Genomic DNA, 23,002 nt, shown 5'->3' with positions numbered 1-23,002 from the left:
CCGGTCATCTTCTGCTGGCTGATAGTGTTGTGCAATACGGGTAAGTATTATTAGTATATTTTCAGAATGAAGCGGCATTTTCGTGCAATTGTGAGTGTTATTTCACTGTAAGAAACTAATCAAGTATCATTTCAAAATCAAATCAAAAGCAAATCCATGACCATGTTGCCGTCGCTGCAGCTTCATCGTGCCGCGCCGAGTCCCCCCGCGCCCACAGCCCGCTTTTCCCGGTCGTCAATATTGATTTCAGGGTGGAAGAAAGGTAATGAGAAAGACGAAGAAAAAGGAGGAAAGACTTTCTGACCATATATCCTCTCCACCAATTTAAAAAAATGCTGGCAAAAACTAACCCAGGAAACTCCCGCCCGCCCGGCTTTATGATTTTAAGTGTTTATTTTGGATGATTTTTACTGAATGGTATAAAGCGGAGCTCGAGCATATGATGGCTAGTGCCGTTATTATTTTATTTGGCATTTCAACAACAAAAAATTTACAATCAATTTATAGGAGAAAATACAATTACAGAGTGAAAAGGGATGTTTGCAGAACAAGTCCAGGTTGCCTGGAAAAGAAAAAAGTTAAATAAATAACTGTAGCCCGCAGGCTATCCTTCCCGACCTGGACTTGTATGTAAACACCCCAAGAATAAAAACATGTATATAGATTATTATATTAATACAAGCAATAATTCATATAGAAAAAGCATATTGAAATTGATATGCATAAGAACAATGCAATATAGCATGTATAGTGTGATTGAAACGTAATTAAAGGGCAACTTAAAGAAGTTGTAGTAAATTGGTATTTAGATATACATTTGAATTAGCCAGGTAAATATAAACTTTAAAGTACATTGTATTGGGGAAGGTGTATAAGCAGTAAAAAAAGGGAAACCTAATAAGATTTGAAATTAATAAAAAAAGAAAATATGTATATTAGAATAATGTACCGGTAAATGAGTGTATATTTAAACAGAAATTTATCAGGTTAACAGTTCACTAGGAATTACAATAAATATACATTGTTTAACGTAATTCAAACTAAAAGTATATAAAAGCAAATGGATTAAAGAACATTAGATTAGACAAATTAATGCAGTGAGTATAGGAAAGATGAAGCTGACCAATATTCCATTCTGTTGCTCATAGAGCCCCCCCCCCCTCGCAGTAATCATTATACATCTTATTCAAATAACTCAGTCCGTAAGCATCTTAGCCATGGATTTAAAGATCCACAGACCAGGACAAACTCGTTTCGTAGACTAGGTGTTAATTCCTCCCACACTCTTGGGAAATAGTGGATTGGGGAACAGTGTAACCTTTGGGTCCTAGCCAGCAGGTGTTGAGTTGTTATCACTCGGCAATAATTTCAGGGACGACATTCAGATTTTATGTCGCTCCGAAAGCATGATTTTGGGTGATTTCGAGGGCGACTTTAGGCATTTCCGCGCAGGTCAGCGATCGCGAGGCGCGCTATTAATCGCGCTACCTAAAATGGGGAGAGAGAAAACAAAAGATAAAAGAGATGAAGGAAAAAAAAGAAGGAAAGTAAGGCAGAAAGAAGAATGAAGGAAAGAAAGGAAACTAAGAAAAAATGAACTATATACCATGTGGCTTTATGGGTTGTCTCAAAATGTCTTCCCAAGTTTCTATAGAGTTCTTCCTTGTGGATATTACTTATAGATGATCCAGGCTGAAAGTATAGCTTAATAAATAAAGTAGAATTCACTGAGCAAAATGCCGAAATTTCATCAAAATCGGATAACAAGTAACAAAGTTATTGAATTTTAAAGTTTCATAATATTTTGTAAAAACAGTCGTCATGAATATTCATTAGGTGGGCTGATGATGTCACATCTCCACTTGTTCATTTGTATTTTATTATATGAAATTAGGTTTATTCTATTTGTTTTATTCCAAGAACTAGAAAAATTGGATTGACAACTGATTTAGTGCATTAGATATTTATTGATGCAACTTATTTCATTATAAGGAAGACAAATTATTCACACAATTTTATGTAATAACATAAGAAAATGGAAAGTGGAGATGTGACATCATCAGCCCACCTAATAAATATTCATGATGACTGTTTTCACAAAATATTGCTAAACTTTAAACTTAATCTAATTTCCATCTAGATCCACTTGCAGGGCTTCCATAGAATGAACAACTCCTTTTCCTTCCCTCCTTGGCCAAACTAACAATTTAAAATGTCATTTCAAGATTTAAAAAGAAATAGTGTAGTAGCTCCATAATATAGAGATTTTAGTTTGCATAGGAATCAGACATTGCAGTACATGTTCATTCTCTGTGGGCAAAGCATATATCCAAGACCTCCTGGGTACATGTTATTACCGCGCATTACAAATGTACAAAACTGTTTCATTATTAACAACCAAACTAAAAGCATATTGAGAAAATAATAAATATGTATACTCTTTTTCTTTATTCTTTACAGGAGGGGATTAATACTCAAAATTGATCGAACTAGACAATTACATGATGGCAAAAGTACGATACTCGATGCCATTTTGGAGATTCAGTACATTTGCAAGGTTTCTAGTTTTCTTAGATGGCTCTGTGTCTCTTGCTCTATGGGTAACTGGTGAGTATTATGATATTTACATTGTGCATCTTGATTTTAGTCAATCTGGGGTGATATTCTGAGGTCATTTATCTTATTAAAATATTTCATTTTATCTCTTAAAAGGAGATTGGTATTCTGAGATGACATTTTATCTCTCAGATAAAATTTTAAATTTCATCTTGCACATAAATTTTATCTTGCGTATCCATAGGTATTACGCGACAGAACAATGCTTGCGTATACATACACTTTGCATATCTTACCATTGCAACGCAGATGATGTGTTAGTGCCTCTGTTACTTTGAAGAAAAATTAGCCATTTTATTTTTTGGAATAAATGGAAGAGTAGTCCTTGCCTTCTATTTCATTACCAATGTGGCCAACAAAGTTTGCATCACGGTATTTTTACAACTTAAAAAAATATCAGAACTTCACCTTTCTACTTGTCTAATGCATAATAAGAGTAACATGTAAAAATGTATCACTAAAAATTGAATAGTATGAATATGGAATGATTATTTGAAATGTACTCCATTTTCATGTAAACATTCTTTTTAGTGAAAAAAACATATAACAGACCCTAAGGCATTCAGATTTTTATTTTGTTATTATCTGACACCCATGTCTATCGATGGATTTTGTTTTTTTAATTCTTTCCTTTGATTCTTTTTTTTTCTTCTGTATAATGTCGGTTTCCTAGTGGGTAAACCTTTTGATGAGACCATGTATGTTTTGATGACTTGTCTGAGTTGTCTCCCTTGTCTTTTAAAACAATACCAGATTCAATGGGTATAAAGTTAAAGCGATATTATCGGGTTTTTGTAGGGAATTTGATAATAGTCAAATGCTGATCCACTCAGTTTTATGACAAGCAAACAAATGCACTGTATGATCTGCAAATTACCTCATAACATCTCTATCTCACTCTCTTAATGGTCGAAAGTCCCTGAGGCTAAGGTGATGAAAATTTGGTGGCTCCACTAATGTTCTGTATTACTTTTACACCTACATGTACATGTAGTTCTTATTTTACACTTGAAATTTCATGCATGTACCCTAATGGCGTAATGAGCAAAAAAATTTGGAGAGGCCAGACATGATGTTTGGGGCAATATTACTGAAATATATTTTTCAAGCGAGTGAAGCAAGTGAGTTAAATTTTGACCTTTGGATACAAAAATCTTATTTTGTGATAGATTTCAATGACATGAATAAATTAATAAATATAATATCATATTTTACCTTTTTCTTTATTTTCTTTATCAACTTTTTTTCTTGATCATGAAACTTTTGGGGCTCTTTGCCCCCAGCTCCCCATCTGTGTACCAGTAATGTAATATTTTCTGATCTGATAAGAAAATATCTTTTAATTTCTCTCAAATACAGGTGGCCATACAAACTACCTTGAGAGCAGTGTGACGCAATGGACTATCCTTGGCTCTACCTTTGAGTTAGCCCTCTTAGGCCTGTTTAAGATGCTCTTTCTCTTCTATGCCTTCACCAAGATGGAAGACTACTCCCTGGCTCTCCTGGATTATCCCTTTGATGCTTCTCTTCAGTCATGGAAGAAGTCAAGCCATATCTTTACCATCTTCTTCAGTTTTCTCAGCTTGGCATACACAACAACAAAGGTAATCACCTACAAGGAATATAAATATTCAAACTAGAATCAGATTCTATCGAAATTATTTTGTTTTCAAGTAATCTCTTAATAGGGTACTCTCTTGCCTGTAATCAGGCTACTACACTGCTATATCTTGGTAGTTCTTTTTTCAACAAATAAAATATTCATTTTAGAGGGAGGAGAAATCCTTTAACATGCTGATTTCAAAACCTTATGACTTTAGATGTTCTTTACCTGGGCCTATATATGTTTAACACACTGCTTATTTCAGACAGACATGAATCCATTGATATCTACATCTTATTCTCAAGCTACATGTACATGTGGATGTGATTTAAAGTCTACATAACACAATATTGGGGTAATCCATGGAAATACACTCAGCAATAAAAGTTCTTGGACACTTAAAAAAGTTGAAATATTCCATATAGATATTTGATTAAAGGCAAATTATTGTATGTCAACATGACCAGACAATATTCCTCTTCCAGTATGACATGACATTTTCATGTGAACATTCATGCATGAGTGGTTAAATGCTTTGAACAATAGCAATGTCAGTAAAAGAAAATTGCAAGAAATGGACCATTCAAATGCTAATGATCATAGCCATCCTGTAGGCATACATTCAACAATTCAGCAACATCTGTCTATCATTTGAATTGAATGCTATAGGGATGCATCATGAGATGCATAATGAGATGGATCATTTGGACACTCACTTTCAAGATTAAGCTTTCCAACCAAGAGCATGCAAGAGCAATAGGAATGTTGCAGTCTGGGCAGTCATTTAGACAAGTGGCTCGATATTTCTAAGTGTCACCAACAACAATTTCAAATTTGAACTAGCGGTATTTGGCTACAAATGAAGTTAGAGACCGTCCTAGGAGTGGTCGACTTAGGGCCACCACCCCTGCAGTAGATAGGAGGATAAGGATAATTTTCTTTTGCTTATGCCAAGATACTGAAATTTGACATTTTGTTCATCGACTAACTTTGACTTAAAATTCCAGTGGAATAGTGATGCATCCAAGGTGGATAACTTTCTCTTCAATATTAGAGTGGTATTTGACTTTAGGTTTGCTTTTGTCGTTTAATGGATATTTATGCCACACAAACTTTCACAACTGAAAGAATGACTGATCGTTTGCTACATTGTAGCAATTTTCTTTCACTGACATTGCTATTTTTAATGCCTGTAACCAGCCATGCACTGACTGATCCATTTCTTGCTATTTTCTTTTACTGACATTGCTATTGTTTAAAGCATTTAACCACCCATGCATGACTGTTCACATGAAAATGTCATGTCATATTGGAAGAGGAATATTGTTTTGTCTTGTTGACATACAATAATTTGCCTTTAATCAAATATCTATATGGAATATTTTAACTTTTATAAGTGTCCAAGAACTTTTTTTGCTGAGTGTATATATTTATAATAATGAAATGTAAAGATAAGATAATGAAAGGTGTCTTTATATGAAAAGTCTCTTACCTTCGTCCTTTCAACTGTCTTTACATAGCTAACCCTCACTTTTATTTTTATGAAGGATATGGGAAAGCCATTTTGAAAGTGTGAGGACTTTGAATCCCACTATATGATCTATAAACATCTCTCACAGTGGATTTCTTTAATGGTCTCACCTATTTGGAAAATGAATATATTTGATGGAAAGGGCTTGTGGGTTTCCTTATTCGGTGAGTTTAGGGGGGACCGTCCCCCCACCTCAGAAAGCCGTTACAATAAATTTCCTTCTAATTCTTCTTTTAACTCATATTACATCACAATAATTTTATATTTTAGGAGCAAATCATTTTTCCAACATATGTACTTTTTCAAAGCTTTCCAAAGCTAAGATCACTTCTTCATTATTATCATGAATTAACCGTAATTATTTTTGTAATTTCTTGATTCTTTTGTAACATTGCTTTTTGTGATTTTATGTGTATTTTTAGGCTTTTTTGTAAAACATTTGCCGATTCAGCTGTAACAAGCTGCTATCATTTGTTCTAATAAAATCTTGAATCGTAAAGACGTAGCTCTTTTTTCTGGTGAAGTGATATGATGTCGATATTTTCATATTTATTTTTATATATTATTTATATAGGGTGGCCTTGTGTTAAATGCTATTCTGAACAACCCCAAATATGAACTTATGCATATTACCTACAACATCCTTGTGATATCTTCGGTTGCCTTCTCATTCCTGGAGTTGATTACATCGTTGACAGGACCTTACTTTATGCGGAAGTTGCAGATCATCCGCATTGAGCACAGACTCAATGATGAGGATGAGAAGAAGGAGAAGAAAGAAAGCAAAGCTGATCTGGGCAGAGTGTTGTCTCTTGCTAAACCAGTAAGTGAACTAAACCTAGTTTCCAGTAGCATGACATATTGTTTATTGTCTTTTAAAGCTGTTACCTTTCTGTGTTCCTTTTTTTTTCAATTATCCAAACTCATATGATTGACTGGATAGTTTATCTTGTCTTTGCTTACAGCATATTTCATTATTTAATCTTGTTTCACTCTGAGAAGATATAGAACAACCACCACATTATTACAAACCCCACAACTTTTCTTCTTTCTTTCATATTTTAGGAAGTAGGTTTGATATCACTAGGAATGGTTGGCTTGATAGGATCTAGTGCATCCTCCATGGCAGCTCCTTTATTTTTTGGAAAGGTCGTAGATGAAGCAGTCACTTCAAAATCAATGGGTGAGTCAGGAAAGCTTTATATATTGTTCCATTGTATGTGAACAATACCCCATTACAGACATTACATTCATAGAGTTTTTTAAACTATTTTTAGAAAGCGGATCATTACCATCCTGACTGGAAATCACAAACATAATTGCATTGAGGGTTAATGGTCTGAATATGAGTCATTCTCTGTGTATCAGTTGGTAGTTATCGCATAATAAGCCAGACAATGTGTAGTCATGAATGGGCATCTATTTAATCAAGCCCCTGTTACATAAAGAGATAATGTCAATATTTACACAAGATTAAACAGGCTTATTCTGATAAAGACAGTAGTTTAGTGGGTTCTAGCACTGATATGACATTCCTGGTGCTTAGTATTTTATGACTTTGGCCTACATGTACAATTACGGCAGTTTTTGCCCTCTAGCATTTTAGTCCCCCATGTGATTGGATACCTCACCTACAAGATATCTGTCTGTCCATGATACATTTGTGCTGCTTCAGATAATGGCTCTTGTACTTTTTATAGTGTAGCTACAAGATACAGTACTATTCTACTCGTGTTTTAACATGTTTAATTTTAAGTCCTTGAAAGGCTGCTTGGTAATTGATTGTTCTTGGAGAAAATAAAACTGACAGAGAGGTTCACACATAAAGGGGTACTCCAAGCTGAAAATATGATTTTAGGAACTAATGATGTAATAAAATCAGACAAGCAAAACCACTGAAAATGTCATCAATATATTGGGCAAGGTACATGACAAATCAATGGCATTTATATTTTTGCATTATTTTAGTGAATTCTCTGTGCATGTCTTCATGAATATGCAATGAGCAAGCTGATGATGTCAGATTCCTACTTATTTTGAATTTTATTTCATGAAATTATATTTATTCAAATTGTGTCCACAAGAATTGAAAAAAAAGTGATAGACAACTGATTTGATGTGTAAGATAATCATTACTGTAACTAATTTTACTTCAAGAGAGACATACATGTATTTATCAATACATGGAAATATGAAATAATTATGGTTTCATGTAATAACGTAAGGAAAAAGCAAAGTGGGTACATAACATGACATCAGCACACTTATGAATATTTATGATGCTGTGCATGTATCTGTTTTCATTAATATTGCTTATTTTTTAAATTTACTAACTTTTTTATTTGTTATCAGATTTTGATGAAATTTTGTGATTGTTCTTACACTCTTCTGACAACAAATAGATGGTGTGAACAGAGTTGTCCTCATTTTATTCCTCATCTTTGCTGGGGGTGCTATCTGCTCTATGGTCCGTTCTTGGTCCTTTACTCTGGCTGGGATGCGTGTGGTCTGTCGTTTAAGGAATACCCTGTTTGCTGCCATCATAAGACAGGAAGTGGCATTCTTTGATACTAACCGTACTGGTGAACTCACCAGTCGACTTTCTTCCGACACTCAAGTGGTGCAGAATGCCGTCACGGTAAGCTTCTTCACATTTCATATACATTATTTCACTATCAAGGGCAGTTCTGTCTCATTCTTTCTTTTCATACCAACTATCAAGTCCCTCCTCATCCTCTCTTCCCTCTTGTTTATGTGTTAGCTCAGTTGGTAGAGCATCCGTCTCACAACCGGGAGGTTGGAGGTTCAAACCCCGGCCGTGTTAGACCAAAAGATTTTAAAAGATAGGAGTTACTGCTACCCTGTGTGGCGTTCCAATGATTAAAGGGATAGAGCCTCGTCAATCTGGCGCTGCACAGCGGCTGCCAAGCCCACAATCAATTTGGCAAAGCAAATTTTCAGAGTATTTCATTCCATGTCAATTTTCGAACAATAAAATATGGATTTTCATCATTTTTTTTCATTCATTTTATAATGCATCTTATTTTGTCTCTCACTATTTATAATGAATGCTCTCTCTCTCTCTCTCTCTATGCTCTCTTTAACAGGTGAACATTTCTATGCTTGTCAGATATTCTTTTCAAATCCTGGGGTCAATTGCAATCATGTTCAGTCAGAGTGCATCCCTTACTGGTGTCTTACTCTCTGTAGTCCCTATTATAGCAATTGGTGCAGTGCAGTATGGTAAGTACAGATACATTTATATTGTTTTGTGTTACTTTCTTGAATATTTAACAATAAAGTGTAAAGTACAAGACAAATACATTGTATATATCAGATAACAAATAGTAAAATAGATTCCAGGACTAGGCCATGTTATTGATTCACGTAGGACACATGAACCTATAAAAAAATAGTGAAATAAAGTACCGGTACCAAAGAGTTTAATACTGAGATGAAAATATATTCATAAGCAACTAAAGTAACTCATGGTGGAAACATAGGTAAAAATTGATAAACTGTTCATTATTTTTTTTTTTTAAGTAAATTTAATTTTTTTTTCAGAAAGCAAAAGACTTTTAAACATAGGGTTTTCTTTAAAGAAAATATACCTGCCCTCACATTAACCTGTATGGCTTAAAAATAAATCTAGATTGTCTGGGTTTGTGAATGATCAATCAAATTCTGGATCTAAGTCTAATCTTAAGGATCTAATTTCAATCCCAAAGACTTCAATTTGAGACTTTAAAACAAATCCCCAGGACCGAAGATAAATCCAGAGACTGACCAGCCACCAACCACTCCAAATCCATGTACTTTAGATTGTATTATTTACAATATAAACTGCAAATCAATACATAAGAATCTGGTTTTCCTATTGAGCATTCTATTGATGTCAGATGAATTATCAGTGAAGATTTTGTAAGGGGTTGGTTGGCCTGATTCGTTGAGATGCATTTTTATTGTTAAATTTGCTTTGTATCATCTAAAAAAAAAAATACCAGGATTCAGGATTTCTTGCTTTTTGCAAGACTTATACCTCTCCTTATTCAGAATTCTGATATCTCTCACATTGAGAGGAAGATTTATTATTTAAGTTTTGCTGCCAGATTGATTCAGCTTTTATCTCTTAATGCTCCTTATAATCTTTGACAGGACGATACGTTCAGAATTTCCAGAAGAACTTCCAAGATGCCCTTGGAGATGCAGGAACTGCTGCAGAGGAGGCCCTGTCCAGTATCAGGACTGTGAGGTCATTCATTGGAGAACCCAAGGCTATTCAAAGCTATGAAAAAGAGATTGACAAGAGCTACTTCTTTGGAAAGCGTATCTCTGCAGCCAATGGTGTCTTCAATGGAATTGTTGGTCTCGTCATGCAGGTAGGGGACAGAGGAAACCAGATAATTGTTGGCTCATAGTTCCGTGAATTGTAGTTGTGCTTTCTATATGTTGAATTTGTTTTTACGGAATGACTTAGTTTGCAGCCCATAATTTGATGGATTTATGATGAGAATTTTATCCTACTAAAGCATCTTTGCCCGAAATAACTCTTTGGGCATTGACCGTAAGCCCTCTGTGCGTTGCACTATTTTAGCAGTGTACCCTTCTACGTGGTATAATTTCCTATTTTATATGCAGGGCTAGGACTTTTATCTGAATATATTAAAAGGAAATTTTGTGTCGCAAAATTTAAGACATGACTAATGTAATCTAGGAAATGTAATAAAGAACAGGATATTATGTTTTATTAACTATTTCTTCTTACATTTCCAATATAAGTATAATCCTTTATTTTGCTTCTTAGTGGCATGATTTTTTTTTTATTCACCTGGACAGTTCATTATACTAGTTATCTATTGAAATCAAATCATAATAATTTGATCAAAGTATACCTGATAAAAGAACTTATGTCACGTATAGGTTTTATGAGTCATAATCCTTAACAATGAAGTTAACCATGGTATTATTTGTGAAGAAGGATTTATTGATTTCTCCTCTCTTTTTTCAATGACTTCCTGAGTCTGGTGGAGGACATATTGATTATTCACTTGTAAAGAAGGCACAATAAAGCTCCTTTAAGTGGTTTTGAAAGAGAATGTTTCCAAAACAAAACATAGCTAAGCCGGACAAGGGGGCATGAATAGGGAAACGTGAATGAGCAAAATGCGAACGAAAAATGTCTACAGATGTGCATTGATGCCGACGAAACACACAAAGAGTTAAGCAAAGTTGGAAATGCTTTCATGCAGGGGGCAGTGGCCATAAGTTTTCATGAATAAAAATTGCTTTGATGTTGGATTGACAAAATAATACATAATAAACCAATAAGAAAATATCTGCCAAATCACCCATTTGCAGAACATGCTTTAACTATTTAGAGAGTCTTCTTTGTTTGTATTTATTTGAATGAGAATGTTAGGATGTTGAATTTTGGATTTTTTTTCTTCTTCCAGGGAGCTATAGCACTTGTGCTCTGGTACGGTGGCAAGTTGGTTCATTTGAATCAAACAGACCCGACACAGGGAATCTCTGTTGGACAACTCACATGTTAGTATATTGGTACAAAATCTGACTCACATTCTGAATTCTGGCTTAACTAACTTAGTGTAGAACAGGGTAGTTGTTCATTTAGAGATTTGTTAGTGATTTTCACAGACATTTTTTATAAGCTATCGTAAATCCCTGCATCTGATTGGCAAATTTATCATTGAAAACCAGTGAGAAATATTGAATCAGACATTACCCTGAACTTCAAGGAGCTGTAGTCCACAATGAATTTCATACCATGTGCACTAAAATAGTCTTGTTGCATTTAAAATTTTGTAAAATAAGTGGTAATATTCTGTAATTTTTCTTTTGAAGAAATACAGTCATTCAATTTCTATTGAAAAAAACTGGGAACATTGGTAGTATCTTTATGTGATTTCATAGCAAATACCACACTGGAGGTTGTAACATGCACCTGTAATCCAGGATACATGGGGGAAATTTACAAATTGGTCGCATCACCTTTGGAGGATCTCCACAGCAATCAATGTTTTCGACTAGGGCTGAGTCAAGCAAAAACATTTCAAAGCCGTTCAAACAACTGTTAGCACAAACATCCATGCAATGGTCATCAATTTTCCATCAGGGTTCCCAGCTCATCAGGGAAAATTATTTTAATTTTTCCAGTCGGAAAAATCAGGGAATTTGATAAAAAGTACCTCGAATCAGGGGATAATGCCTCAAATGAGGAAAAATCAGGGAATTATGATCAGCCCAAAAGTTGAAAGCATGGTAGTCAGTCAGACTCTGTTATATTTTGTTGCATATCAAAACAACATCCATTGAATGACTGGTTGTGGTGGTACTAATTAGTTTTACATTATTGTTTTTATACTGAAAATACATGTAATTCACTGCAACAAATTAGAAAACATGCAAACTGGGAATGGGTTTAAATGATTATCAGGGAATTTTTAAACTTCATCAGGAAAAATCAGGGAATTTGGTTTTCTTGAAAGACTGGGAACCCTGTCTATACTTCCATGTAGACTTTTGTGTAGGTAGATCTGAAAGCGATCTTTCTTGATAGTTTCCACCTAAATCAAAACAATTTGATTGCTCATAACTTTCTCAGTTCTCAAATTTTAATTTATCTTATTCTTTGACTTGTCTGTTTTCATTTAAGCTAATGGTTTCATTCTCCTTTATTATGTATTGTGATTTATATACTGCATATTACTGTGATGTTATTATCATTCAAGGAGTTTTAAGAGATGGAGAACAATCCAATACATTCCATTGAACCTCTTTATTACACAACTTTGATGCCACAAGGATAAAATAGATATATGTTCTTCATTGGATTTTTCTTGCAATTGTAGACAAAAGATTCCAACCTAACTACAGAATTACTGGTCAGATAAAATAGAAAGTATGCTTTTGTAATGATGATTGCTTTTCGCTGCCTCTGGTTGGATACTATGAGCAAACACACCACTAATAAATGTTGCAATATCTATTGAAAGTTTGATTTCAGATTACTCTACTGGCCACATCTGTGATTCGTAACAGCACAGATAGTATATTCTGTCAAACTAATCTTAATTTTTTGTAATGTGGAAATTTGTAAAATGTTAACATTGAAATTTTCAAATTCTAAGAGTTGTTCACATTTTGAAACTATTATCATACAATATTTCGCCCAACTTTAGACCATGATAAGGCTTTGGGATATATTTCGTCTTGTGTTTAAAATCTGTATTTTGTAATCAAATAAAACTGGAAATATTCCAAATCATTTATTTTCAACACAAATCACTTCAGTTTTCCCGTGAATCTGGGAGCATCACATGTCGTCACCAAAGGCTACAGTGTGCCTGTGTATTCTTCTGTATTTGTTTAGAAATTTAAAGCTACATGAATTGATTTGGATACCGTTTTTACTCCATCTCTTGAAACTCCTTGTTATTATTAACTTTTAATACTACCCACTTTCATCTCATGACAGCCTTTATGCTTTACACATTGAATGTGGCCATGGCATTTGCATTCTTGTCTGCCCTCTATGGTGATTTCATGAAAGCTGTGGGAGCATCAGAGAGAATCTTTATGCTGATGGACAGGAAACCAGAGATACCAGAAGAGGGGGGTCAAGAGATCATGGACTTCACTGGAGAGATCTCTCTAGAAGGAGTTAGCTTTACATATCCATCAAGACCAGAGACCAAGATATTACAGGTTAGATTGGATTATAGCAGTCAAGGTTTGCTGCTCTTGGTTGTGGTGTTCAGTGCATTGGTGATGCAGTTGTGCAATGCCATTATTTAATCAAACTTAATTTAGTCTGACCCCATTTTTACTTCACTTCATGCATTACTCATGCAGTGATAATTTGAGAGCATTACACCTTTTTCATATGAAACGCAAGGCAGAGGCAAATGATTTTTTAGGAAGTTCCTGCATATAGGGGGTTGGATGTTTAGTGGGGTAGATGACAATTTTAATTACCAGTATGTGATGATGTTGGTGATGATATTGGTGGAATTGATTGTGGTTCGGTGTTCATCATGAGGATAATGCCAGAGAAGTATGTGTAAATGATATAGAAATGCATGATAGTGAGGAAATCATTAGAATTGGAGATGATCAAATATTGATGCTTCCCATTAGAGTTTAATATTCAGATTCATCGCCAGAATATGATCAGATTTTGTTGTTTTCATGATACACAGGATGTTAGTTTTGATGTTCAGCCTGGTCAGATGGTTGCTCTTGTTGGTCCATCAGGTGGAGGCAAGTCTACCATTGTCAATCTATTGGAACGCTTCTACAATCCAGATTCAGGACAAGTTAAATTCAGTAAGCGCAATTTGTCACTTCTATTTTCTTATGTTGGGAACCACACTGCTACTTCACACTTTTTTGCAAAATTTTCCTGTCCAAACACCCATAATACTCATTGTCTGAAAGGGACTGCATGTATCTTGTATGAAATCTTTGCCATACTTGTATGAAACAGATCTCTGTGCATAAATGAACATTACAGAGCTGCCAAGTAGTACTGATTTTCAGTATTTAGTACTGAAAAGTGAGAAAAATACTGATAGTTTAATGTAAAATACTGATTTCTAAAGTTTCAGCTTTATGTGTTTTCATGTGGTATTTTTTTAAAATACTGATTTCCTCAATGAAATACTGATTTTCAGCTTTAAAAATACTGAAATTTTCATTTTAAAAGGACTAGTATGAAAAGCAGAGAGCGAGTGATGGTTTCCACGATCGTCCGACTACAGAGCAGTCCATATTTGTTTTATTTGACATCATTGTAACTCATAAAGTTATATCTTACACTAAATCTGAACTCAAGGGCCACTAATATCTATTTTTGGACCATTAGTGTAAGTCAAGTCTATGTTGATTCACTAGATCACTTTGTAATTAAAATGTGCTGTGCTTCTGTTTGTCAAGCACAGGCATCTACCAGCCAATTTAGTAATTGGCTGCATGTACAGTTGCAGAGGTATTCAGCTAGCTGTGCATAGTTAAACAGCTACCCATGGCCCCTCCTTCAAGGGTTTATGTGCTCTATCACAGGGATGATAGACGGAACTGCTCGTCACATGATTTAGTTAATAATAATACTAATCCGCTTTTATATAGCGCTTAATAAATCAAAACGTCGCTTCTAAGCGCTTTACAGATATATTATTACCCCAGTCATCAGATTCAATCAGTCATTCCCACACACAATGTATGCACATCCTCCACTCCCTGGGGAGTATTCCAGTTGGTCGCCGGTGAGGCGCACACAGTACTGGACAAGCTCCAATTATGACTTTCACATCCTATCGGGTACCCATATAGCACCTTGTTTGAGAGTGGCAAAGTGTAGATTAACGCCTTGCCAAAGGACGCCACACCGTGGTGGGATTTAAACACATGACCCTCTGTTTACAAGGCGAGAGTCAGAACCACTGCACCTTGGCTCCTCTGCAGTTTTGCAGTTTTGACCAATGATTTATTAGAATGTATGAGATATATAATTGTATCTGACTTCTGTTGTATTTATTGCAGGTGGTGTTGATCTTGCAAGTCTTGATCCCAAGTGGTTTAGACAAAGGATCTCATTAGTGAGTCAGGAACCAGTCCTCTTTGCTTGTTCCATCAGAGATAATATAGCATATGGAAGGAATGCAACAGATGATGAGGTAAGATCAGTTAAAGGTACAGTTCACACCCAAGGAGGGAGAGAGATGTTTCAAAAGTTTGTCATGAAGTCATTATGACTCTACAATTATTGAAGTATTTCTAGAAAAAGTAAATGCGTCAGTTCAAGGTGTGCGTTCTTGATACTCTTTCTGCTGATTCATATTTTTAATGTTAAACACTTTACACTTGTGGTAAAGAAATCAAATATAATTTGGATAGAATCTGCACCAAAACCATAGTCAAGTCTCTGTACACTATATATCAGGCAAAATACGTATGGTTAAACAATGGAAAAAAGTGAGTAAATTGCACAGTAACTTGAAGAGCAATTTCTGTCAATACACTGGTCTTATTCTAAGCTGTAATATTTTTGTAACATGAATTTTCTTGTCTGGTTTGAATTCAAGTCTCAAATATTTTCTTTAATACATGTAGATCTATGAAGCAGCTAAGATGGCGAATGCCCATGACTTTGTGACAGGGTTTGAGAAGGGTTATGATACCTTGGTTGGTGAGAGAGGGATAATGTTATCAGGAGGTCAGAAGCAAAGATTAGCTATTGCTAGAGCTCTTATCATGGATCCTACAATACTATTGCTTGATGAGGTGAGAATAATATACTCTTATCTGGATTTCTCTCAATGCTAATTGAATATGAATATTGATAATAAAATTAACTAATATTTTTAATATTGTGATTATATGTTAAAACAAATTTGATCCATTTAAAAAATCAAAAGAAACAATGGCATTCTAATTATTATTTTTTTCTTATAATTTGCTCACTATGTGTTCTGTATGAATCGTGATTCATTACCTTGTTTTTTTTATTTTTATTTATTCACTATGGATTCTGTATTGATGGTAATTTATTACCGACAAGTGTGTTCATCTTGTTTAATTGACTGATTTGTATGTTTTGTCTGTCATAATACTTGGAAAATGAATTTCATCTTGTAGGACAATAAATATTTATGCACTACCATGTGAGTAAAAAAAAAAAAACTTGACACCCCAAAATCCCTGATTTAAGAAACAATATGTCCTGAAAAAATCATTATAATATGTGGCTGGAAAGAGTATCTACTCCCAAATAATTTGATACCATATTTATGTGGTACATGTATGTCTTCACGCTTGGATAATCAGGAGGTACTCTTTACTGTCATGTAAATTTTGATATGCACCAATGTAAGGCATGAATGCAATAAATAAACACCAGATGCCAATAATGTCATAATCGTACATTAGTAAGAAAACATATTTTCAAATCCCTTTTCAATGAAATTACTTGAGAATTGATACTAAAAAGTGTGTATTAAACAATTATAGTGTAAATCACTGAAAAAGTGTTGTGAAATGGATTTTGATGTAACCCTTGTAGGATGAAGACATCATTGCAGTCATGCCTTACATTCGTGCAAATCAAAATTTGCATCACTGCAAAGAATACCTCCTGATTATCCAAGCGTTAACACATAAATATGGTATTTGGGAGAACATACTTATTTAGGCCATATATAATAATTATGCATTCAAGACATATTGTTCCTTAAATTATAGATTTGTGAGGTGTCAGGTTTTTTTACTCAAACAGTACACTTCATTATACTCTAAAATTTATAAAGTATTGAATAGCAAAACTAAACATGAATAAGTATGCTTATGTTTATGATAGTTTTCCCTCTTAGAGATTAACTCCACCCGAAAAAAATTTGATTTGACTGTTTATAGAGAAATCAACAGAGCATAAAACAAAGTATCAACAAAATTGGATGTAAAACCAGAAAATCAGAGACATTTTAAATTAATTTATTTCACTATATGCACAACACAGGTGAGATCTATGCAAATGAAGGATTTGATGATACAGACTTGTTAATCATTTTTTATTTTTTTATCTGAAATTTAATAATATGATTATTATAGATTAGTTGGAAAGGAACCTCAGTTGAATCATATGTTGCAACAGTGGTAATTTCACACATTCAGACAGTAATTCAAACTCTTTCACATTATAGCAAGGAAAACCAAAGTTCATATTTTGTACAATAGAATACAAAAGATTTAGTGAGTGTGTGATGCTTTCGGTCCTTCATTTGAATACTGACCAGGATATGCATTTAACTGTTTTCATTTTTAAAACAACATAATTTTCTTGTTTTACATGCAAATTTGATGAAATTTTCAGATTTGTTTGTCTGATTTTCTCCATTTATCCAAACCAACTTTTTATTGGGTAGACTTGACCTTTGAATATTAGAGTCCTGTTACATGCAGAAATAAAACCAGTATTAAGATCTGATTGTAATTCTTTGTACATGGTTTCACATAGGTGTACTCGTATATTAAATTTGTAGGAATTGAATGTATTTGCTGTTGTACTCAGGTAGGGTTTATTGTTACTAGGCCATTAATGCAAGTATGCAACTCTCACAAACTGGTAAGAAAAATTGTATAGATGCATGTGAAATATCCTGCATGATATGAACAGAGAGACTATCATTCTGATTCATCTTATTAATTTGTGTTGTCTAGGCAACAAGTGCTTTAGATGCAGAGAGTGAGCATCTTGTACAGGAGGCTATTGACAGGGCCATGGTTGGTAGAACTGTGTTGGTTATTGCTCATAGATTATCAACAGTCAAACATGCATCTCAGGTGAGTAGACAGCGTAACTTGAATCAAGCCAAGCTTGACAATTCATGAGAAGTACATTATAATTTGTTGATACCAGATGTAAGAAGCAATATGAATCTCTGTAATATTGTTACATCTTTGGGGCTCAGGCAATTAGTCTGCATTTTCATATTGAATCACAGATAATCCTTTACCGTTACCATATATGGTAATTGTTGGAATGAGGGTAGTGAGATAATGATTGTTTCATTTGAGGCAAGGAGGAGAATATATCAATTACATGATGTCAATTGTCTGTAAATCAATATTCCATTCTGGATGATGGCAGTTTAACTGACATTGCGGGTAAGCACCCTGAACATTTAAAAATTCAAATGAAAATGTTTGGTACACAGCCTTCTTTATGATGAAAGATTTGATAAAAGTAGATATATAAAACTGTGTTAGATCCAGGAATATTGTTCAAAGCAGCCACCCCCCCCCCCTTTCCTTTTGACTGAACCTTTTCATCAAATCAAATGCCCTGATACCCCCCCCCATGTTCCTTTTTAAGAAAAGCCAGTATATAGGATGGGTTTTGATGAGAGGTGATAAAGGCATTCCAATTATTTCATTGTAAAGTCGAGTGTGATATGATCTGTAACATGCAAGGCAGACATACATGTATATTTACACCGTTTGAAACTCACAGCAAGCCTCGAATACCATGTTTACGATAACTGTGAAACGGATATTGATAAAACAGAATGAATAGGGAGAGCATGGATATTTGTTTTATCTTTACCATGGTTCTCACAATGGCCTCAAAGTAGTAAAGTTATGCCCTGCAATCAGTAAATAAAAATGTAATGTGTATTCATTCATAAACAGGTCATAGAACAGGCACTATGTTATATGCTGGACTCAAGATAGTTCTGTTGAATATAGTTGTTTGCTGTTCTTTTGTTCTACCAGTCTACTGATTTGGTTTGATTTTGAGATCTTTGTTTTCAATCTCAAAAGTTGATTGGAAGATAATGTTTTGTTTTATTATCAGTTATGAATATAAAAAGGGAGTAGCCTAGATAGGCCAATGGCTTTTTGTTACTCCCTCACATCCCATTCATTACTCTATGTTTTTTCTTGTTATTTTTTGTCTAAATTTTACAACTGTCGTTGTTTTTACTCTATTGCATTAACTCACTATGTATTGTATCCTGTTTGTGAGAGATGTGAAATGAATTTGAATTTGAATTTGATATGGTTTCATGTCTCTTCCCTTCTCTCTATCATACCAGGTTATTGTGATTAAAAAGGGTAAGATTGCAGAGAGGGGTACCCATGATGAACTTCTCAATAAGGGTGGTGTCTACAAGAAACTGGTACTTCGGCAGCTTAGTACCGGACAAGGAGGAGGGGTTGGTATGGTCTCTACTGAGAAGAATGGTAACCTAGAAGATGAAGACTTAGATGATGTTGATGAGATGGAAGAGGATTAGGTTGCCAGGATGGATGTTTTATCAGGAAAATAGACCAATGATGGAAATTGAAATTGGAATATCAAATTGAAATTTAAATGCAGATAGAATAAACTGTAGATATTTTATAAGGAGAGTGGACCAATGAATTTGAAAATTGTATTTTGAAATTTAATTGCAATCATAATTAACTTTAGAGGTATAAATATCAAACATTGTTTTAATTGTAAATGAAACTAAAATGAAATGGAAATGCAATTCAATATAGATGGATGATGGTTATAAACTGAGTCAATGGATCAAAAACATAATTTGATATTACATTCATTTCATTTGATATTCAAATTTTGTAGATTAAAGATGGATACAAGTTTTTAAAAAAACACTCTGTACAAATGTTCATTTTTACCCTGATGTTGAATTTCTAACTTACAAAATTCATTAAAGATATGAAATTTTGCTTTACATGTAAATGATAAAGATCCTAGATATTGCACTCAAGTGATGGAAACAAAATGTACCTTCAACATTTAAAGTGGAAATAGAAACTCAGTATTTGATGATGTGATTTGGACCATATGTGATGTTATCATGCAGTGAGGAGTTAGTCTAGTTCAGCTATCCTATTGGTACACGATTATGTTGATTCACCCCGTGACAATGCAAGATTTATATTTAAAATTGAAATTATTGAAGCATACTGTATGAAAATGGTAGAGAGTCAACCAAATTAGTGATTTGAATATGATATTTAAAGCACTGTCCTTTTAATTTGGCTGCCATTGAGATATTATTATTCCATGTTCCACTGTAAAGAATCACCAGTTTATTTTCAGCAAATAACATGAAATAGATTGCTGTTTGTATAATAGTCATGCACAGACAAGAAGTTGTGCTTAGAGAATTCTGTGTTAAAAATGTTGAAATTTTATATGTTGAGATGAAAACAAATCAGATATTGTCATGAATGATGAATATAGATTTATGGAATTTATTTGTTATTGAAATACGATCATATATAGCATAAGCAGGGAATATTTTTAACCAATCACTGATTTTGCCTTCAATGGAATTGTGCAATAATTTTACCTATTCAGTGTATTGGAAAGAGGAGATTATCTTACTGCTGAATGTTAATTTACATCATTGGTCTCTTGGCATTGCAGGTGCAGCGTGAGACCATAATAGCAACCCTTGTATTTTGAATTCCCAATGAATTTCTACACCAGATCAAACATTAGTCTAATCAAAATCTTGTTTTTCTTATTGCATTGCTCTGGTGGCCTTTCATGTTTTGAAACTTTCCAGAAAGTGAAAGAAATGTTAGATTACGATTGGGATGAATCTCAACATTTTATCTTTTTTTTTCAAACCAGACTTTCCCAATACAGCTTTCTATTATTTGTTGATACAACTGTATCCCAAATGCAATATACATAAAGATATTCATGAGTCTCCATTATTATGGTGGCAGTCATCACTGAGCCAGTCCTATAATTATTTTGAGAGAAAGTTTTAGTTTTGTACAGGCATTTACAAACCATATTGTACTCAGCAAAAATTGTAAAATGATATTTTGGTTATTGGCCCAAATCAGTATTATAATGATTTGTTTGGCATTATACACATTATTTTTCATTTGTTTAGGTCACTTCTGTTTGTATTTAATACCATGAATAATATGTCTAAATCATTTCAGGCCAAAATTGGTAATTTCTGCATATACTGTCCTTTTGATATTTATTAGTTTTCATCTTTCTTGCTATTATTGTAAACATATGAAGATGGATCTGTGTTCATACCTGTATCCTATTGAGAGTCATGTTATAGAAATGAATGTTAGGTTTAATTTTATTCATTTGTATTGGATCTTTCAGTACTGATGTAAGTATGGCTAATGATGTTAGCAATATCCTTGCCTTTTTAGACATGGTATTGTAAATATTAGATTTTTGTTTTTCGTTTTAATACCAAATAGTGCAAATGATGATACAGATAAATATACATTGTACGTATGTAAATGAAATGGCCGTCTTTCTTTGTAATAGAATTTTATAGATCATGTTCTGGTCTGGGGCTTTAGAATGCTTTAGAAGATTCTTTGTGAATAAATACATGTATGAAGTGCCAAGTGGGGTTCTCATTATATTTATCAGATTTATATTGAGAAGGGGGTAATATCATTGAATGTCTGTTGAATATAGTTTTACTGATATAGACACAATTTCAAACAAAGAAAATTACTAAATTTTGGTATTGATGAGAAATACTATCAAATATCTTTTGACAAAAAATGCTTTTAATTTGGCATTTCATATTTTAAATGTTCATGAAAAAATTATTTGGTAATGATAACAAGAATTTATAGAGTGCATATATTTAGACATAATGTATTCTGGAGTGCACTAATATGAATAGTAATATTAATAATAATAATGTGAATGCTCATGAGGTCAGTTTGTTTAGGTCTTGTATTTATGTTAATTGTCAGGTGTTTGAATAGATAAAAAAAATATACATCCTTGCTTTTTAGAGCTTTTCTGTCGTCCTTTTCACGACTATTTTAGTAAGAATGCTAGAACCCAAGACTAATTGCAATAACATTTATATAAAAGTTTCCCTACTCGCTACCAAACAAATGTTGATACTTCTCAACCTGTCAACCATGAAAAATTATCAGTTACCTAATGCATTTTTGTTCCAGTAGTTTTCACATTTTTCCTTGACCAGTACTTGTGTTATTCCTTGATTTATTTAGCCTGATGATGAGTGATGTCATTATTAAGATTGTTTATAACTCTTTATTGTCTTGTTTGAGTATTTGGTATATATTATGACATGTATTCACTTGATTTACATTTCAGTGCTGTGGGTTTTTATTTCTTACAATTCATCAAACATGAATGTACATGTATGTGGAAAACATCTTAAAATTTGGAACTTTTATTAATCGCATTTTTGTTAAACCCTTGTCACCTATGACCTACAGTGGTGCCAAAAACAGGTTAGTTAACCCCAAAAGAGAATTTAAAGTGTTCAAGATCTGCCATGTTTAGGTATTTAATTATGAAGTCTGGTGATAAAATATTACATTCAATAAAGTGTTACCCAGGGGTCACCGAACATTGTAGTGTTGTCTACATTCAACACTCAGTATGAAGGAGTGCATTTTGTGGTGGGGTTCACTTATTTGTGAGTATTTCACGTCTAAAGTTCATAACACGTGCAAGGGGTGCTTTAGCAACTAAACTTGATTTTGAATTGATATCAAGATAGGTGGAACATTTTCAGGAGGAATCAAAACTATGGTTTGAATTTTTGGAGTAGAATTGAATAAGCAATGCTGATGATTGAATACATATTCCATGGGTTCTGTTATTATCAAAAATTGATTTTTGATATCCTCTGTATTGTTTGGTGTACCAAGTGCAACATATTAGAACCATTTCCATGACTATT

General features: G+C 33.7%; 1 protein-coding gene across 1 annotated transcript; it reads left to right on the top strand.

Annotated features, from left to right (window-relative positions):
• The first annotated feature begins 4 nt into the window (after positions 1–4).
• Positions 5–23,002, top strand: LOC121409257 (ABC transporter B family member 27-like). The gene is made up of 15 exons (XM_041601134.1): positions 5–40; positions 2,462–2,607; positions 3,976–4,220; positions 6,325–6,573; positions 6,816–6,933; positions 8,153–8,388; positions 8,858–8,993; positions 9,906–10,129; positions 11,204–11,297; positions 13,246–13,475; positions 13,970–14,096; positions 15,312–15,445; positions 15,882–16,052; positions 17,985–18,107; positions 19,364–23,002. The coding sequence occupies exons 2-15, from the start codon at positions 2,502–2,504 to the stop codon at positions 19,562–19,564; spliced, it is 2,394 nt and encodes a 797-aa protein (XP_041457068.1). The 5' UTR covers positions 5–40; positions 2,462–2,501; the 3' UTR covers positions 19,565–23,002.

The sequence above is a fragment of the Lytechinus variegatus genome, chromosome 2 (assembly GCF_018143015.1).
Source record: "Lytechinus variegatus isolate NC3 chromosome 2, Lvar_3.0, whole genome shotgun sequence".
Taxonomy (NCBI): Eukaryota; Metazoa; Echinodermata; class Echinoidea; order Temnopleuroida; family Toxopneustidae; genus Lytechinus; species Lytechinus variegatus.
The sequence above is the reverse complement of the archived record's forward strand: the minus strand, read 5'-3'. Positions and strand labels throughout refer to the sequence as shown.